Source organism: Seriola dumerili, unplaced genomic scaffold (genome assembly GCF_002260705.1).
Source record: "Seriola dumerili isolate Sdu_G_001 unplaced genomic scaffold, Sdu_1.0 BDQW01000260.1, whole genome shotgun sequence".
NCBI classification, from domain to species: Eukaryota; Metazoa; Chordata; class Actinopteri; order Carangiformes; family Carangidae; genus Seriola; species Seriola dumerili.
Genome location: NW_019174515.1, coordinates 1,612,865 through 1,630,784, shown reverse-complemented (window position 1 = coordinate 1,630,784; position 17,920 = coordinate 1,612,865). Strand labels below are relative to the sequence as shown.

Here is a 17,920-nt window from a genome sequence, read left to right as displayed (position 1 = left end):
ATATATAAATAAATATAACACTTTAATCTACATAATGAGTACTTTTATTTTTCAAGCCCATTTTGTCGATTATATTTATTTTCCTTTCTTTTTCGAAAGCAGGACTTTTACTTGTAACAGATTGTTTTTATATTGTGGTACCACTACTTAAACTTAAATAAAGCATCTGAATATTTTTCCTCCAAGAACAATCATCTATATTACAGGATTTTATTGGATGACATTATGTTGTCCATCCATTGCTTCACTTATTTTGTCCACCCGCCCATAGATAACGCCACTATGAGAATGTTGTGAAGACTCAAGTAACTCGTCTTCCACGATCAAAGGGAAAGAGAATAAAATCGATTCGCTTCAATCATGAAAAACTAACCGGAAATGGTATTTGTTAACAATTTAAACCGGTGTCAGTAAACACGCTTCCGGGAGAAATGGCTTTTGACGTGCGTGGGCATGCAGACCTGCATTGCACGCTCACAAATCGTTGCCTGTGGCGGTCCAGACATTCTAAAGTTTGTTCATTCCTCTTCCCCCTCAGCTTTAGCTTTTTCAGACTTGACATCTCCAGTGCGGCAGTTTATGAACAAACACATAAGTTTTTATCCACCGGGGTGGTACATTCACGCTATAGGCGAGAAGGTACAGATAGCAAATACTTTTCAAAAACTCAAATTGACATTACTTTTACATCATATATGGTTGTTACATGCATTGACTGACAATACAATGCCATCTAGTGGCTGTATTATGGTGGTGCCATTAAAACAGTCATGGGGTAGATGCATTGTTTGTATAATTAAGAACATGACAGCCAAAGTTGCTGTGGGAAATTCCTGATCCTACATGATTGGTCACTTACAATAAATAGAAAAGTATGTTTATAGCACTTATTTTGTAGTTGGATCTTTCAGTGGTTTCACTGGTTTCAGTTGTTGCTTCTGGGGAAAAACTGACGCTACATTAAAATAAGTATAAAAAGAAAATCGATTTTTTTGTCATTGGTTTAAAAAAAAAAAAAAAAAAAAAAAAAAAAATTACAAAATGTTCTTAAATGGATTGCAATCTATTGTTTATTCCCAGACATTAAAAGTATGTAGAAAATGGAATCATTTAAGTGTAACACAAAATAATTATGGCATTTTGTTGGACTAAATTAAAAAAACAATTTAAAAAAAGGACTACGAGAACAGACAAACAGCATTTGGTTAATATGCACTGCAGGTTTTATTACAAGCCTCAGTAACTACAGGGTAGAGGAAAGAACTGGGAGACCCCAATTCACATTAACCTACAGTCAAAACCATTTTCATCAGAAAAAAAGGAAAAAAAAAAAAAAAAAAAACACTGGTAAAAAACACTTTGGAGCATTTAAAAGAAGAAGTTGGAACAATAAATTCAATCACAGAGGACAACCAAGTGTAAAATACTCTGCACATTTTTAACAACCACCCTTCTGTGCAGACAGGAAGGGGAAGAAACCCGGTGGAGCTTCATTTCTTAGCTGGTGTCCATCTGAGAAAACAAAACAAGAGTGAATTAGACAGTTGCCAAAACAAGATTGGTTAATTAGTGACAGGTACCATCATACTGACAGCTGAACATACCCTGGCATTATAGGCATCTAACTGGGCGTCAAGTTCCTCTGCTGACAGCTGCTGCTTGCTGCTACCACCACGGCCGCCTCCGCCTCGACCCTTTCCTCTGGCACCGCCTGCACCACGTCCTCCGCGGCCTCTCTGCATGCCCCCAAAGCCGCCGCCACGATTTCTGTTCATGCCTCCACCACCTCTGTTCAGACTGAAATTTTTTTCCCCCATCACATATAGTGTCCAAAGATTGAAGTCAACTTTCTTAAACAAAAAGACCGCTACACTTACCCCTGCATAGGTCGCCTCTGTGTGTCAATCTGTGATGTGACGAGCTGTATGTTCATAGGCCGCCCTAGAGACAAAGATGCCATTAACGTCACATTTTGGGCCAGGCAGTAGTGGTCAACGATCAGTTGAGTAATTTACCAAAAAAGAAGAAGAAAAAAAAAAAGCCAATCACATAACACAAAGTTAACAGTAGTTGTTGCATTTCATTTGTGTCTGAGGCATACCATCAAGTGGGATGCCATTGTACTGTTTCATGGCCTTGAGGGCATCTGCCCTCCTTTCAAAGTGGACATCTGCGGTTCCCAGGCTTCTTCCTGATCGGTCATAATGAACTGCAGCCTTTTTCAGAGTCCCAAATTCAGCAAAAAGTTCCTGAAAAGGAAAGCAAACCCTGAGCAGCTATCTCTGTTGTTCGCTGTTCAGCACACCAACATACAGCAGACACGCTCCTCCTACTACAAACAAATGGTTGAAGGTGAAAACCCAAATACCTGAATGTCTGCATCTGAGACTCCAAAGTCGAGATTGGAGACGAGGAGCTTCCCTCCAGTTTCCACACCAGCTCCTCCGCCACCACCAGCAGCGCCATTGAAGCCGCTGAAGCCATTGTCGAACATGTCATGCTGCCACTTATCTGGAAGCTGTTTAGGCTGCAACAGATGAAAGAGAACGCACCTGCTGACTTCAGGATCCCCTTGCCTCTGTCAATCACAGAGTCCACACGGCTGGGTGTTGGGGCAAGCAGGGGCTCCACTTCCAACAGGGCCAGGGTGCTCAGCTCCCCCAAGAGGGTCCCCAATGTTCCCTGCCCACCCCATCACTACAAGCAAGTGAATCAGTTCAGACAGAAGGACATACACAGGACAAACTTAGCCATAAAAGCAAGGGGATGTAATGTATATCATCGCTATTGCACACACACTATATATAATTTAGATGAATATGAGGTCTAGTGGCATCTGCCGAGATTGTATTTATCAGTGACTACTAAGTCAAAACTGACCAAAATGTGTTACCCCAAACCCACCCACAATATCTATATGACACCCTGAACAACTTGTACCAATATTGCCCATTGTTCTCTTGCCATCTGCGCCTCCACCAAAGGCTCTCCAGATATGATCCTCGGGTACACAGGGGGTCGCCATCTGAAGCAGCGTTGCCTCCAGCGTTGCACCATGTTTCCTGGCCCGCCCAAGAGTTCTTTACCAAGCCACGAAATTGGCTTTCACGAAGGGGAATTGTCCATAGGGAGTGGGGATTGACCAGAAAAACAACTAGAAAATGGGCAGCTATCCCCTTTATGCGAGAGTGGATTATCTGAGCGTCCATTTTGAGACCACGCCATTTTGATTGGGACTTTGTTGGGTTTGTCTAGATACTCATTCACACTTAAGGAGTGAAGATTTGCCTTATATGAACACTATCAGGGGGGTTGAAGTCCACTGATCCATCCACAAGTAACAGCCACACTGGTTGAAAAGCCACCAAATAGGCCTTGTTGTGAAACCCGCCAGCCACTCCCGAACAAAAGGCCGCCAGGACGCTGCACCGGGACACGGACAAAAACTATGCTCCCAAAAGTGGTGAAAAAATCATTTGCGGGCGAATTTTCTCGAAGTGGTTTCCTTTCACCATCATTTTGACACTTGGGGTGGAAAAGATTGTTACTGCCCGAGGAAGACTAGCTCTAATTTAAGGTGCTGGCTTCAAAATGGCGCCGCCAAGGCCTTCACGATCCAACTTTTGTTAGTTAGCCAATATGGCTAACACATTCGCTCTCTCCAAAAGGCCTCTTCTTGGAAAATGATGCAACACATATGGGTTGTGGGAGAAGGGACAAACTATGTATATAACTTCCATAAATGCTTAACCGCAAATTATAGAGCTCTCCTCCGAGGGAAACTCGGCGGTTAGCGATTACTTTATTTGCTTGACTAGCAAGCTGGCTAGAAGGTTAGCTGGCAAGCCTACTGGAGAATAGAAGGATGTTACCCAGGCATTTTCAGGTTTGCCGAAGGTTTTCCTTTTTCTGCCCATTCCTCTAACTTTCTCATACCCTGCTGTAAGGCGTTGGTCTGCCTCTAGCGCGGTTCAGGTTCTGTCGGTTCCTCATGGGGCCGGATCCGCCGCCTCGGACTCCAAATCCTCCGCCGCCGACTCCAAGACGCCCAGCGCCTCCTCCTCTGCCACCGCCTGAGCCTCCGCGGCCTCGACCTCTTCCACCGCGGCCTCCACCTCTCTGCTGCCTGTTCTGCTTGATAATGTCGTCTAGAGACATATCCATTTTATCGGTCATTATGCTGCCCCAGTAATGCTAAACTGTCAACAAAATATAAAAAAATACACCCTAGTCTCGATTGGTCCCTCTCCCTGCCTTTTCACAGCTCCACGCTCTCTGCACCGCCGAAAAAATACAATGAGCAAGTGACCGTTGTATATAGACGAACTGTTCGGTACGTACTGCGCGTAAACTTGACGTCATCACGTAATACGAGAGCACAAGGAACAAACGCTATCTTAATGCGAAACGCTACCAAAGATCCTCTATACTATACTGTCTACTGTCTCTGATGCTACTGTGATTTACCGCTAATGCAAAATGTAATGTGACATTCTCATATTATCAACGTGCATGACAGGATCATGTTACTCAGTGACTAATATTCATAGTTTAAGTTTTATTTCCCGGATTCAATTCATTTGGAGCCGAAAAAGAAAAGGAATCTGCAGCTATTTCATCAATCACTTAATCATATAAGCATTTTTTAAGCAAATATGATGTTTTACTAGTTCCAACCACTTAAATATGAACATTTGCCAATTTTTATTTTAGCTTTTCATTACATCAAACTAAATATCTATGATCAAACACAACAGCCAATTTAGATGTGTCAACTTCAGCTCTACTTTTTTCTGATAAGTTATGCCCCAAATGATTAATCAGTTAATTTTGAAAATGTAAAATAATAATGAAAATAATCATTAGTTGCAGCTCTAAAATCAAAATAACCAGGTTTTTGCATGATTCAGGGTGAGTGTCATTAAGTTTTCTTTCTCCATGCTGATTCCTTTCAGTACTGAGGACATTTTTCTTTTATTTCATCATGCACGAAACACATAACATTTGTGTAGTTGTGATGTCTGACGTGACGCACCAACAGTGATATTCAATCTGGTCTATATTTATATAGGATCAATACAAGCAGGAGTACTGTAAAAGTCCTTTATTCAACATTTTGTTTTAAGGTTTTGGGAAGGTGGGGTTAACCAAGGGCGGCATACTTGGGGAGGTCTCTACTTAGTAAAGTCCATTTGAGGGCAAGAAAATTTATAATAAAAATGTTGGCCTTCTACATTGCATTTGGCTTCCAAAACTTGCCCAGGAACTGTGTATCCAATGTGACAATTTCATTACTTCTACAATTTATTGATCAAACTATCTTCCAAAACAAACTAAAAAAAATAGAAGTCAGCCCTTTCGCATTTTCCTCCAAAGTCATATATGTAGCAGTAGTAAAGAAAACAGGGTTTGTATTTAAGACTGCAGTCTTTTGTGTCCTGTGGAGAGTGTCAACAGTTTGTACCTCAGCATCAGATGTCAGCAAATTTTGATGAAAGTTTGCATCAGTCCCATCCACATAAACAATGTATATATGAAGATTTTGTGACTTGAAAAAACATGAACCAAGAGAGGGGAGAGTTTGTACTCCCTGAAATCCTGGTTCTTTTCTTCTTAGTCAGTTGTAGAGGATAAAGAAAGAGACGGGGGTCGTTAGGGTCCGGAGTTTAGAAACAAGATTGGCATTCTGTGCTAGACTGGCCAACAGGGCTGACTTTCTGGCTGACGGAGGACTGATGGAGGAAAAGTTCTTGAGGATAATGGGTGGAAAAAAGCGACCGGACCATCATGAGAAAGACTAGGACTTTTTGGAATCCTGTGTGTTGCGTTTCTTGAGGTCACTCAGGTCCACCGGTGTAAAAGCTGAAAGAACAGACAGAAACAAGTTGTTAACTTGCCTGTGCTTGATGATTTAATCCTTCAGTGTGACATAAATACAAAACCCACTTCACTACTAAGTTACACCATAACTTACAATGTAGGTTAGGATTTGGGTTCTTCTCCACATACTCCTGTGGTCCACGGTCATTACGTTCACTATTTTGTGTTGATCTGATGTCTCTGAGCACACACTGCCAAGCTGAGGAAGGGTAAAGATGACAATGCTTTTGTTACATTTAGGAAATCTTATCCTACCCTGGAGACTTGATATTAATGACATGACAAGACAGACTGAAGGTAAATAACACATTCAACTTAATAAAGATGAGACATTTAGTTTAAGTGTCCAGTCTCACAGAGACTCTGAGACAGTGTTCTGGCATTTAGTAACTTGAAAACCTATTCTGAAGTACTTTCAAACAAAGTACGTGCTTCAGTGCCACTACTGGTACAAGGCCTGCAAATTAAGTTGTCTGATTCAGATACTGGAGCACCACTTACATGATCAACGAAAACCAATCTGAAGCATGGTCTATGCTAATTTGATAGTCCTGCTATTGGTGCCGCAATCTTCCACTGATTTGTAGGTGGAGGTAACACAACTAGATATGAAGCAATGCCTAGCATTTTTTTTTTGTCTCTTGAAGAAGGAATTGCATTCAGAACATTTGTTAGACCCCATGGATACAAACAATAAGTTATGGTGAGTAAGACTCAATGTAAACACGTTTTGTTTATGTACAAGAAAACTCCACAGGGCACCTTTCACAAATCCAAACAATAAACAAGGTGTGTGCCTTGGTTGAGACTTATCATCCAGTAGTGTTGAGAATGAGCGACTGCTTAGAGTGGCCTCTTGCACTCTAAATAGTCCCCAGGCGAAAATGCTATAATGCCGTTGCTGTTTACAAATAATGCCCTCACATTCAAGTGGGCACATAACCTGTTTTCTTGATCTATAGTTGTTTCAACTCATTTTAGCTATGGTGTTACAATGTTATGTTTAGAATAACCTACTATATGAAGGAAAGTAATAGACGGACACATTCATGTTATTTAAAAAGGAGTCTCTTCAGTTAATGACATCAATCATTTTACTTAAATACATGATATGTATTTTGAAAAACATGCAAAAAGTGTACTTCTAGATTTAAGTTATATGATATGTAGTTACACAAGCATTTCCCATGTTAAGTGTTTATATGTGAGATAAACAAAATGATAGGGGTTGTGTTTACATGTTGCACATTAAGTGATCAAAATGAAGAGTCCTGGCTTGCACAAAATACAAAATACAGAACCACAATATAATCAAATTTTTTAAATGGGCCTCCATTAAGCACAGTGATTGACTTACTGCTGGGCTTCAACTGAAGAAAAAGTTTTATCTGAATAAATTACTCTTGCAGTTATGGAACAGGAGAAAGCAAGTCACTTTCAATAGACCTATCAATATCACCCAACTTAACTCAAGTGAGCAAGCATGTGCATTTCTAACAAGGCATGTTAGAGATTCAAAAATAAAAGATCTAAACAGGTCAAAGTTTACTTTCATGTTTGTTTAAGTCAATATTCTGTTCTAAGAGGTGTATTATTCTGACCATAAATAAAATAAAAGGCATAAATTATTCTGAAAGAAAATTCAACATATCAATGTTAAGAGACTATACTTACTATCATGTATAAAGCGCACATTTTCCTCGTGTGCAGGGGTGAAGAGCTCCCCAGTGTTAGTAGGGGATCGGGGGCTTGAAGTCCGCTTGTAACTATTCACCATCCTGGGAGCAGATGAGCTTCATAAACATGAAAACAGCAAAGATAACAGCATAAGCAAACATTCATTTCATTTATATTTTAATCACTGTTTAATGTAAACTAGTCTTTACATAGTACTTTTCGGTGTCTAAAGGCCAACACAATACATACCTAAAATTCCATTTGATGGAACTATAATGATCACTGTTAACACTACTCCATTTGTACTTGTTTATTAGCACTTGAGTGCAGTAACTTTTTCAGACCTGGTCATTCTGTTTGCAGTCTGTACTCGCTCCTCGCTCCTCTATGGTGAGTGGATTTGAAAGATACAAAGGTTCGGAAGTCCTCAGCTGGATTCTAACAATAAACAAGAGTGACAACTTTAGCATCGCCACATAATGTAAGAAAACAGTTAATAACATTGGTGGAATGTAACTATGCACGTTTACTCACATACTGAATCTAAGTACAGTTTTGAGATACTTGTACTTTACTTGAGTATTTCCTTTTCATGCAACTTCATACTCCACTACATTTATCTGACAGTTTTAGTTACTAGTTATTTTACACAATTAGGATTTTTGCTTAAAATATAAAAAAGTGCTTATAAAATATGATGGTTTGTTACAAATGAAACTACCCAACAGTATATACAAAGCAAAATAATTAGCAACTATTTTGATAATTGATTAATTTTTGAAGCAAAAATAGTGAAACAATGCCAAATACTTTCTGATTCGATGCTCTCAAATGAGCTGCTTTTCATTGTCATATATATCACTATAAACTAAATATATTGGGCTTTTTGGACTCTTTTTTTTTTTGGTCAAACAAAGCTAAACATTTGAAGATGTCACTTTTGGCTCTGCAAAATTGAGATGGGTATTTATCATGTTTCATAGACTAAGCAATCAATTAAGTGACAAAAAAATCAGCACATTATACAATAATGAAACATTAATTGCAGACATGTAATAGTATAACAGTCACATCACCCATTTTTCTGAGTTGGGTGAACTTTTAAGTATACTTTCTTGATTATACTTACATACTTTACCTCAATTTTACTTTAACTTAAATCCAGGAATTGTACTTGTATTGGAGCACTTCTGCACTGTGGTATTCCACTGTTATCTAAATGTCATAACACAGACTTACACTTATGTGAAAGCTAATTATTAGAAACAGTGCATTTTTAACACTGCTGGTTAACCAACACAGTTAAATTTGTTAGCTACTTACAATACAACTAAACCATATAATCTGATGGGTTCTGATAAGTCGACATTAGTAACAATACGAGTGTTGTTAACTTATGGTTGCAAGCGTTAACTAATTTCTTTATAGCCAAAGTACGCTAAGCGTCTGTAGAAAATGAACAAATATTGACCTTAGGAAACCAAGAGGCTTTTGTTTACGTTTTGCCTTCAGTAGCTTCAGTACTGTTAGCAGCAGGCTACAGAGCCAAACCTAGTATGTTAACCACTGGTCGAACTCTCATGAACAACAGTGTGTATTGCTTCTAAAATCATTTCTGGTTGTTGGGACCTGTGTTAACCTACAGCTATGTCCTGACTTACAGCTAACTATAGATTTGCTGACACAATAGTTTTAGCTAACTTTAGCCAGCTAGCTGGTGATTTACATTGTCTTGTCGTAACGTTAGCTTAAAACAGCTAATAATTCTCCAGCGTTACCGGTACAAAATATTTCTTAGAAAGACGCTTAACCCAGTAAGGGTAATTTCGAGCTACCCAGTAAAGAACACAGTGTTAAAATATTCAACAAACCTTTTTTTATAATCTTTCCTTTCGATTTCTTTATACAGAGACTGTGTACGCCGTCAGACCTGGCTAAAACGTTGCCAATGCCAACCAATCATTTCCGGGAAAGGACACGGAAGTGAAAAGGCTCGCAAATGATATGATATGATATGATATGATATGATATGATATGATATGATATGATATGATATGATATGATATTACATTATATTATATTATATTATATTATACTATATATATATATATACTAATAATGATATTATACAATAATAACAACAATAATAATAATGATGATAATAATAATAATAATAATAATAATATATTAACACAAAAAATGTGACAGAGTATCTATACACTAAAGTTACATAGTCTTTTTTTCCCACCTACTTTATCACATTCATTAATAAAGAAAACACAACATTACATTAATTTATTCATTATTTTTTGTATTTCCATTTTTGCATTCATGTCAGGATATCAGGATGTATATCACTTCTGTTCTGATGTACTTATATCACAATTTTAAAGCAGCAGCAGAAAAACCTGACTAAAGCTGAGGGCACACCACAAAAAGGAGGCTGGTTGAAAAGCTGCAGCCTGAGGTGATGGTGGTGAAAATACTAGTGTGATGCCTCTAGTACTTGTAATGCACTCTCTATTTTCCTAAACAGACTACACAACTGCAAGTCAGTCATATTTATAAAAGGTGTCTTTATTTATGAAAACGTACAAAAATAATTGAATTATAAGACTTTCATCACTGATATTCGTATTTCTACCACAGAAAACAACAGTAATGCATCAGGGAAGAAACACTGCAACATTAGAAATGCTTGTACAGCATGAACTTAATGTAATTTTAATTCCTGACCTATCAGTGAAGTATCAATTATTAATTTGGATGATCCTCTTTCTGCCCAGCAGTGAGGATACATAACTCTTTGTATAAGACACAAACATCTAGGCCCAAATTCAGTGTTGCAAATTCAATATAAGGTATGACTACAGTCTGGAAACATACAGGCTGTGGAGTGCAACCAGCTACTTAACTGCATAACACTAACACAACTGATACAATGCTTAAATTGAGATATTTGTGAGGATATAAATGAATCTAATTTTCTTCAGAAAGGACTAAAGATAACAAGTAAAGATCACATTTCGATTCAGTGACACATTGTTGGCATTCTGGTACATGAGCTGTGCGTGAAGACAGAGATATTTGTAGACTAACATTTGAAGCATAGACACAGGCAGTATGAAAAATACACAAATGCGCAAAATTAACTAAAATAAAATGAAATATTGCCAGAAACCACCAGAACATGAAATACGGCTAATTGCTTCGTGGCAAATAAGAAAATAAAATCTTGAAATTTTGAAACCAATAAGCAGACATGTTTTTGCTTTACAAGATCAGTTACATGGCCTGAGCTATGGCCACGTTCCTTCACCCTGTTTGTATGGTATTGAATACTATATGTGGTTGATAATCTTTCTTTCTTCTTCTGTTGATGTTGTCTATTGGGTGCATTTGGTGACCAATCACACACAGCCAGTCTCAAACAACTGGGCGAGTTCTTTGCAGTCAGGGTCAATGAGGTCTGCAGGCTTCTCTCCGCTTTCATTCTCTGCCTCTGTGCTGGCTCCCATCGACAGCAGATAACTGAGTGGAGAACGAAGTAAATTAATGTTAAACAAATGAGGAATTTCCACAACAAACATACATGAAAACCTTACTTTTCATTTATCATTTGTGTAATTGGTTTTCTCCAATAGCTGTGGCTCATTGTGTCACTGTCTCTACTTTAGAATAAGGGGAACTGTCAAAATTCAGAGGTATTAGTACAGCTCTGTGCATTATGGAACATTTCATGACCATCATTTGAATTAAATTATGTCACTGTTTCATGCATGTTTTTTTTCAAGATACTTATCCATTTTTAGACCTCTTGCCAATGTTCAAAGCCAAACTACCACTGACATACAAAGATAAATTCTGTCTAGTGAGGCTCTCGTTCTTTGCATGTTTCCAGCATCCATATGTGATATCATTTTGAGTGTCACATTAACCTGGTTTCAAATGCCTCTAATTGTTCCGCAGTATGTTAGAATTAAATATCTATGTTTTGTAGGAAACAACTTTCTTTTGCTTTTCAGAAACCAGCAGCAAATGATGAAGCAAATGATGAAGCAAATGATGCAAATGATGATTTAGTCTGTGTCACTAAAGGGTGAAAATGTCATATGTTACCTGGCAATTTCTGGGTAGCCATCACTGCAGGCCATGTGAAGTGGCGTCCAGCCATCCTCGTCTCTCTGATGAACATCAGCGCCATATTTCACCAGCAGTTTCACCACCTCAAGGTTTCCCGTTAGCACGGCTTCATGTAGTGCTGCCATACCTGCACACAAGACTAAAATTAGTTCTCTGCAGCAGCACTGCTGTGCACAGCCATGCAGTCAGGTCACTGTTTAACATCAAATGACGTCATGGTTGGCACTATCTCTGATGTCAGATCTAATCAGTTTAGTGTTTTGAATGCCAGCAGGGAATATTGCTGCACCGTGAGTAAAATAGAAGCTGTGGGAAGTTAACTAACCTGAGTGGAAGATTGTATCCACACGAACCTTCCTGGCTCTCATGAACCGACCAATTTGCTCCAAATCTCCTCGTCTAACAATATCCTGGAAGATGATGTCATTGGGGAAGTGCACAGTTCTCTTTGCGGGTGCGACTGGTATTACAGGTGCAGGATTCTCCTGTGCTTGTGTGCGATGTGTTGAACTGTACCGTGACCCTTTGCTATATGAAGGGATGTATGTTGATGCAGCTTTGTAAGAGGACGTATAATGTGACGGAGTGTAATGTGTTGTGCTGTACTGTGTCGGGGTGTACTTTTTTGCAGAGGTATATGTGGATGTGTAGTGCGTTGGTGTGTAATGTGAAGGGGTGTAGTAGGTAGGTGTGTGGTATGTTGGTGTGTATTGTGAACTGCGTGTGTACGTTGACACTGGTACATGGTAGTTGTACTTCATCACTGCAGTGGTTGCGGCTCTGCCTCCCCCTCTGCTGTCAGCCCAGGAGGAGGGAAATGAGAAGTCCAAGAGAATGCACCAATCCAGTAAAAGAGCAGTATCCTTTGCTGTGTGTCCTTTTTGTCCTCTCCTCGCTTGTCTCTTATCCTTTTAGTTTCCAGCTGGAGTAGCCCCTGCTGTTACTCACTTTGCATAATGCAAGCACTTTTCAAATCCTTTGCTTCACTTCACTATGTCCCAATCTCCTTCTTTTAGCTTGTGTTGTCCTCTTTTTCCCGCCTGCTGTGAATTTCTCCCATCTGAATTTGAAAAAGGTTTGTCGCACAGTATGTTTGCTGTTGCACACAACCGACGTCTGATAGGGCTGGTTGGAGAGGACCCCTATATACCTTCTGTCGGGCTATTTTGGGGCCTAATATCCAGTGACTTCAGCTTAGAAATGAGTGGCCTTTGTCCAACTCCTCCCACTGTACAGTCACATGTTCACTGACACTGCACCCACCCCTAGATCATAAAAAATGTTGACAACCAAAATGTTCTCTTTGACTCTTGCTTGAGACATCTTCCCACACAAACATCTAAACAACTATGATTAATATAAGAGCCAAACATTGCCAGAAGAAGGAGACTTTGCCTCAAATTTATGTTTGTAGTAGGTTTGGAGTCAATTCCCTATTTTGAGCCATTGCGATTTGTTATTGATGTCAGTCGACTGAGAGTCATGTTGTTCTGGTGTTATGAATGTACTGCGGGAAAAATAAACAACGTCCAAGAGCAACAGCACATGATTTCATTTTGGCATGTGTGTTGTTGACTTGTCTCCTTACGTCATATCTTGATGGTGCAATATAATCTTAGCTATACTGTTTCAATTTTGAGAACACGCAAAGAATGTTTCTAATTTTATGATACGGAGGAGATTTTAAGTAATGTGTCATAATTTCCCAAAGTCAGTCAAGTGCGTGTGCGGTGAGTGTTTTCGCTGCTGTCGTTCATGTTCACTCTTGTGTTCCCCATTGACCTGCAGGTTTGTCATGTGACACTTCAAGCCTGCCCTTTGTATCATAACCGGATACACTAATAAAATTCTCCCACTGAGGTTATCCGGTGGAGTGCAGTTATGACCAGCTGAGGGGGCAAAGCGAGCAAATGTAACCTCTCCCCTCAAATGCCAGTGAAAAGTCACATGGTTGCCAGAAACGCAGCTATTTACAACATTGAACTTTTGCCATGCACTGCAATACAGGCAGATAAATGATACGGCCCTAAATTGTCTGAGAAAAATGCGACATTGATATCGATGACTATATGCTTAGATGAATTTGATTTATAAATCTAATATTCAAGATGTAGAGTAACATGGATTTTGACCACTGTGTGACATGCAGTACGTGTGAATGGTGCTGTAACATCGTGGTGCTGGCACCAGCTGTCCCCAGACACACTTCTAAGATGGGCAGAGCTGGTTATAACTGGTTCATGAAACATTTGGAAGAGGACTTGGGCAACTCACAGATGCTGCCGATGTAGCAGAAGAAATAGCATAGCTCAGGTTTTTTGTTTCTCACCACTACTCCAGCTACTTAAAGTATGACCATGCTCCGAACCTTGATCTCCTCTGTTGTAATTTGCAACTATTCCAATGCGTTGCTGCATATTCTGCCTACTTTGTCATTCAGGGACAATTTCAGACATTCAGTCTACATCACTTTGAAGGCTTGTGCTCACCCATCTTCACCTTTATAGCAAGGCTGTCACTCAAAAGTTATGCTTCCAAGACTGAAAATGCAGAAAACCTGCAGCTAGCTTAGTTTCAGAACTGAAAAAACAAATGATTTATACAAGAACACACTTTGTTTCCAGCTGTTTTACAGGATACTTAATTTCTGTTGTGTTAAGAGCTCTGAATGCCATTGTAAATAATTATTCATCACCTCTCTGCACTACTGGTCTCTAGACAGGGGGGACAGAGGAAATAGGCTTAGAGCTCATGTCTGGGCAAATTGAAGGGACAGTATTTGAATGTTCACAGCTTGAGGAAGAGACTTTTAAAAGCAGCTATCATGTTTCACAGCCTCTTATATGGTATTGTGGGGGTGCAGGGGCGTCCCTGAGCAATGGTGATACTCCCTCCAGATTCCCTCGCTCCTCTCCACAGCCACTTCCTCACCAGAAGAAACGAGAACCTCAGCTTGTGGAAAATGTTTGTTTGTTACAGCCTGGTGTTAGGCCCACTCTTGGATACATGCCAGAGAGGGGTCTCACACGCTTCCTGCTATACATAGTCTCAGGCCGCCCTCCCTCACCTATCCGCCCTTTAGGGTGCATGTTTTGATCTGTCAAATTACCAAGAAGTCAGAGCTGAAAACATTCAGGTGTATGGAACTTTACTAAAGACATTATCAGCAACAACAGTCTCTGAAAGTTTTTGTGATTAGAGTAAGGCCCAGGGAAGCAGTACTGCCATCCAATTTAGTAATCCAGTGCTACTTTGGTTCAGGGCTGTAGCCAGGAGTATGGTGCATGTCTAGCTGAAGCAAAGTGGATATATCAGATATTTGAATAGTAAATATTGTATTAATTCCAAATTCATACAATTAACACATTTCTTAACAATTATTGAAAACAGAGCTGTGTTTTAACTTCCATGTGGTTGAGTAATTAACAGAGTAAAAGTAAATGCCTGTTCACTCAGGTGTAATGAGAGTGTAGGTTTGGTTTTTACTTTGTAAGGAACAAACAATATGTACAGCTGTGTGTCTGTGTGTGCGCACTTGTTCTATAACTATATTTCTCTTCTAGGCGCTCACGTTTGCGCAAAATGTTTTGCATTCACTTGTAAAACTTGTTCATCATATGAATTTTTCTCCAGTCTTAAACATATTTTACATTTTATTTTATCAGTATAAATCTGGGACTAAAATGACCTGTAATCATTAAAATTTGGTGCGCAAGTTGCTGCCACTAACAGGATTCTGTCAATAAAATGGTGCATCTACACCCAGAAACAGCCTGTTAAATTATGCATTCACCTCTTCAATTGTGAGAAGTGGCTCTCTGCATTACATGTATATACATGCTTTTCAAAATAAATAGTATCGCTACTGAAATCAGTGATTCTGGCCCAGATTTTATCTTGTATTGGACCGAAAATACATTTTGTAGTACCATGCTCTTGTGTCTTGATGCTTTCATTCACAGATGTTCTTGCTTCATTGAATCTTCTGGGTTAAAGACAACTTTGAACTGTTGCAGCATTATACCTGAGTAATGCTGATGTTAAGACTTTTGTTTGAGTTAAAATTTGTGCCTTTTTACACCTGGCTTAAATTGGTATAGACAACTTTACTGGCTTATTATCAACAGTGTCCAAGCCCTGTACGCCCAGGTATTCTGTGACAAACAGTTCAGAAGACACAAAACTGAAGCCAAAAGAATGACAATTTTAATAGTGACCTGTCTGGCTTATCAGTGGCCTATACATGCTACAAAAAATCCAGCTATGCATCCCTTTACACTCAACTGACTCGTGTGATGCAGGTAGGAGGCTGCTTGGTGACTCCATCCTCTAAAAATAAGAGCTGTGAAGCATCCAGTCTGTGTATAGCATGTTATGAATGCAGGCTGTCATCCTCATAAACATTGTTGACTAAAAAGGTCAGTGTAACACAAGTCATATGTATCTCTGAAAATTCTGTTTGAATAATCCATGTCTATGCACACACATAGTTTCACAGCTTTGTTTTGACTCTAAGCAGGTATTTTAAACAGAGCAAGGGCATAGGGGGTTGAGAAAATGCAGACCTTCTGCTAGGTTGGTGCCAGGTATATTTTTACAAAAACACCACCCGTTCTTGTCTGCACCCTCTTGTGTGGCCTAGCAAGCCCTTTCTCAGAAACTACCCTGCTGTCCTGGGCACACGTGGTCCCATGGGTGACAACAGGAGTATGTTTCTTAGCAGGCAGCATATGAACACACCTACATCACTGGACAGTCAGCACTGTTGGGATTAGTCTGTGTCTGGATCCCCACAGGCCCAGTGGGAGATACTCACTCGGGCTGAAAAGTATCTGGTTACGGCACGCGCAGTGGGTAGAAAAAAAACAAAAAAAAGAGTTGGAATCTAAACCAGGAGTGAGTAATCCTCTGTCTTTCAGTGAGAAAGAGGGACACCAGAATCCCTGCTGCAGTGGAGACGGTTCATCTTAGTGAGACGCACCAACACAAGTCAACTACTTGTTGGTGATTCAGAGTTCACAGGTGGCACATTTGCCGTGACACTCAGTTTCAACATAAACAACCCAGAATAGATATTTTAGACCTCACAAAATTTAAATATGTGGTAATTATCTTTATTAAAAGATCTTGTATTGTATCTGCTGCTAAATCAGCTTCCCAGCCCTCAAGGCAGAGTTAGAATTTAGCATCAGAGGTATTAGAGGCAGCAGGGCGCAGCCTTCACTTTCTGTTTTAATTAAAAGTCACTTAGACAGCTACACAAGCGCAGCCAACAAGTCCTCCAACCTCTCGCATGTACTCCTGGAGTTACATCCAAGTAACTTCTATAGAGCAAAGGTACCCAGTTTGGTTGAATTACTTTTAGACAGCTGATGCATCACAGATAAAATTAAACTGACAAATATTAAGGATATGTGTAAATTTGAGCGCAAGCATGGCTACAAATATGGCCTCCACTGAACAGAAATGTCATCAGTAATACATTTCTTTCCTCTGTGGTGAAAAAAACTAATTAACGTACTCTAGGGTGAAACAACCAGCAACCCTAAATCGTTTCATTCAAATGCAAATTCTGTCCTGAAATACTCCTTATACGTATGTAGACTACAAGATCAAGTGGCATGAGGTGAATTCATACACGGATGAGTCCCTACACGGAGCCAAGTGAGTGCATTAGATAAGCCAACCAAAAGTAAATTGAGCCATTTGCTGTTGAAAATGAGCTCAACTGCCATCTGGCCCTACATACATGGCATGACCCTCGTAGTTCCCATACCTCTGGACTCTTAAGTTGCTGAACCCTCCCAGTCATGAGCGCATAGTTTCCATGGGAATTGGTCCATATTCATTACCACAGACTGAATGAATACATGTATTCTTTAACATCACACTATTCAAATGATATATGTTTGAACCTTTTCTAGCCTTCTCTAGATTTTCTTTTTAATTTCTTTTGTTTGACATGAATTTCATACATATAGTACCAATTATAATAATTGGCCAGATCACCTTGGTTATACTTTTGAGCTTTTTACAGTAATATGTATTTTTTTATACAAACTAGGCTCATAAATTTCGTTGTCTTTATTAACCAAATGAGATTATGACTGCTGAAGACAATAAGTGTGTGCTTAATGAAGAGCACACTGAAAGTCAGTATGAAATAGTCAAAATATATCAGCTCAACAAACTGAACTTAGCGGAGACCATCACTGTAATG

General features: G+C 39.4%; 3 protein-coding genes across 5 annotated transcripts; all 3 read right to left on the bottom strand.

Moving 5' to 3' along the window:
- Window positions 1–1,071: 1,071 nt before the first annotated feature.
- Window positions 1,072–4,317, bottom strand: alyref (Aly/REF export factor). Its single transcript, XM_022756996.1, has 6 exons — window positions 3,937–4,317; window positions 2,369–2,527; window positions 2,102–2,249; window positions 1,878–1,941; window positions 1,605–1,797; window positions 1,072–1,512 (listed from the first exon to the last, which is right to left on the bottom strand). The coding sequence occupies exons 1-6, from the start codon at window positions 4,174–4,176 to the stop codon at window positions 1,498–1,500; spliced, it is 819 nt and encodes a 272-aa protein (XP_022612717.1). The 5' UTR covers window positions 4,177–4,317; the 3' UTR covers window positions 1,072–1,497.
- A 772-nt stretch (window positions 4,318–5,089) lies between these two features.
- mcrip1 (MAPK regulated corepressor interacting protein 1) lies at window positions 5,090–9,519 on the bottom strand. 3 transcript variants are annotated; one of them, XM_022756951.1, is made up of 5 exons: window positions 9,429–9,519; window positions 7,902–7,995; window positions 7,555–7,673; window positions 5,975–6,079; window positions 5,090–5,862 (listed from the first exon to the last, which is right to left on the bottom strand). In XM_022756951.1, exons 2-5 carry the CDS (start codon window positions 7,907–7,909, stop codon window positions 5,798–5,800), a joined length of 297 nt encoding a protein of 98 aa, XP_022612672.1. In that variant the 5' UTR covers window positions 7,910–7,995; window positions 9,429–9,519; the 3' UTR covers window positions 5,090–5,797. The 3 variants fall into 3 exon arrangements, with proteins under 3 accessions (XP_022612672.1, XP_022612673.1, XP_022612674.1); XM_022756952.1 differs by having other exon boundaries at window positions 7,555–7,658; XM_022756953.1 differs by lacking the exon at window positions 7,902–7,995.
- Window positions 9,520–9,964: 445 nt separating this feature from the next.
- Window positions 9,965–12,832, bottom strand: LOC111230280 (protein phosphatase 1 regulatory subunit 27-like). The gene is made up of 3 exons (XM_022756964.1): window positions 12,026–12,832; window positions 11,677–11,827; window positions 9,965–11,088 (listed from the first exon to the last, which is right to left on the bottom strand). Exons 1-3 carry the CDS (start codon window positions 12,459–12,461, stop codon window positions 10,968–10,970), a joined length of 708 nt encoding a protein of 235 aa, XP_022612685.1. The 5' UTR covers window positions 12,462–12,832; the 3' UTR covers window positions 9,965–10,967.
- Between the last annotated feature and the right edge of the window lie 5,088 nt (window positions 12,833–17,920).

Coding starts and splice junctions, on each gene's coding strand:
- mcrip1 (XM_022756951.1), bottom strand. Junction 6,080..7,554: donor TGTGCGCTTTATACATGATA/GTAAGTATAGTC, acceptor ACCCTTCCTCAG/CTTGGCAGTGTGTGCTCAGA. Junction 5,863..5,974: donor CCCAAATCCTAACCTACATT/GTAAGTTATGGT, acceptor CTGTTCTTTCAG/CTTTTACACCGGTGGACCTG.
- alyref (XM_022756996.1), bottom strand. CDS start 4,176: ATGACCGATAAAATGGATATGTCTCTAGACGACATTATCAAGCAGAAC. Junction 2,528..3,936: donor GACCAACGCCTTACAGCAGG/GTATGAGAAAGT, acceptor CATCTGTTGCAG/CCTAAACAGCTTCCAGATAA. Junction 1,798..1,877: donor CAGAGGCGACCTATGCAGGG/GTAAGTGTAGCG, acceptor AAAAAATTTCAG/TCTGAACAGAGGTGGTGGAG.
- LOC111230280 (XM_022756964.1), bottom strand. CDS start 12,461: ATGAAGTACAACTACCATGTACCAGTGTCAACGTACACACGCAGTTCA. Junction 11,828..12,025: donor GGATACAATCTTCCACTCAG/GTTAGTTAACTT, acceptor TCTTGTGTGCAG/GTATGGCAGCACTACATGAA. Junction 11,089..11,676: donor GGCTACCCAGAAATTGCCAG/GTAACATATGAC, acceptor TTCTCCACTCAG/TTATCTGCTGTCGATGGGAG.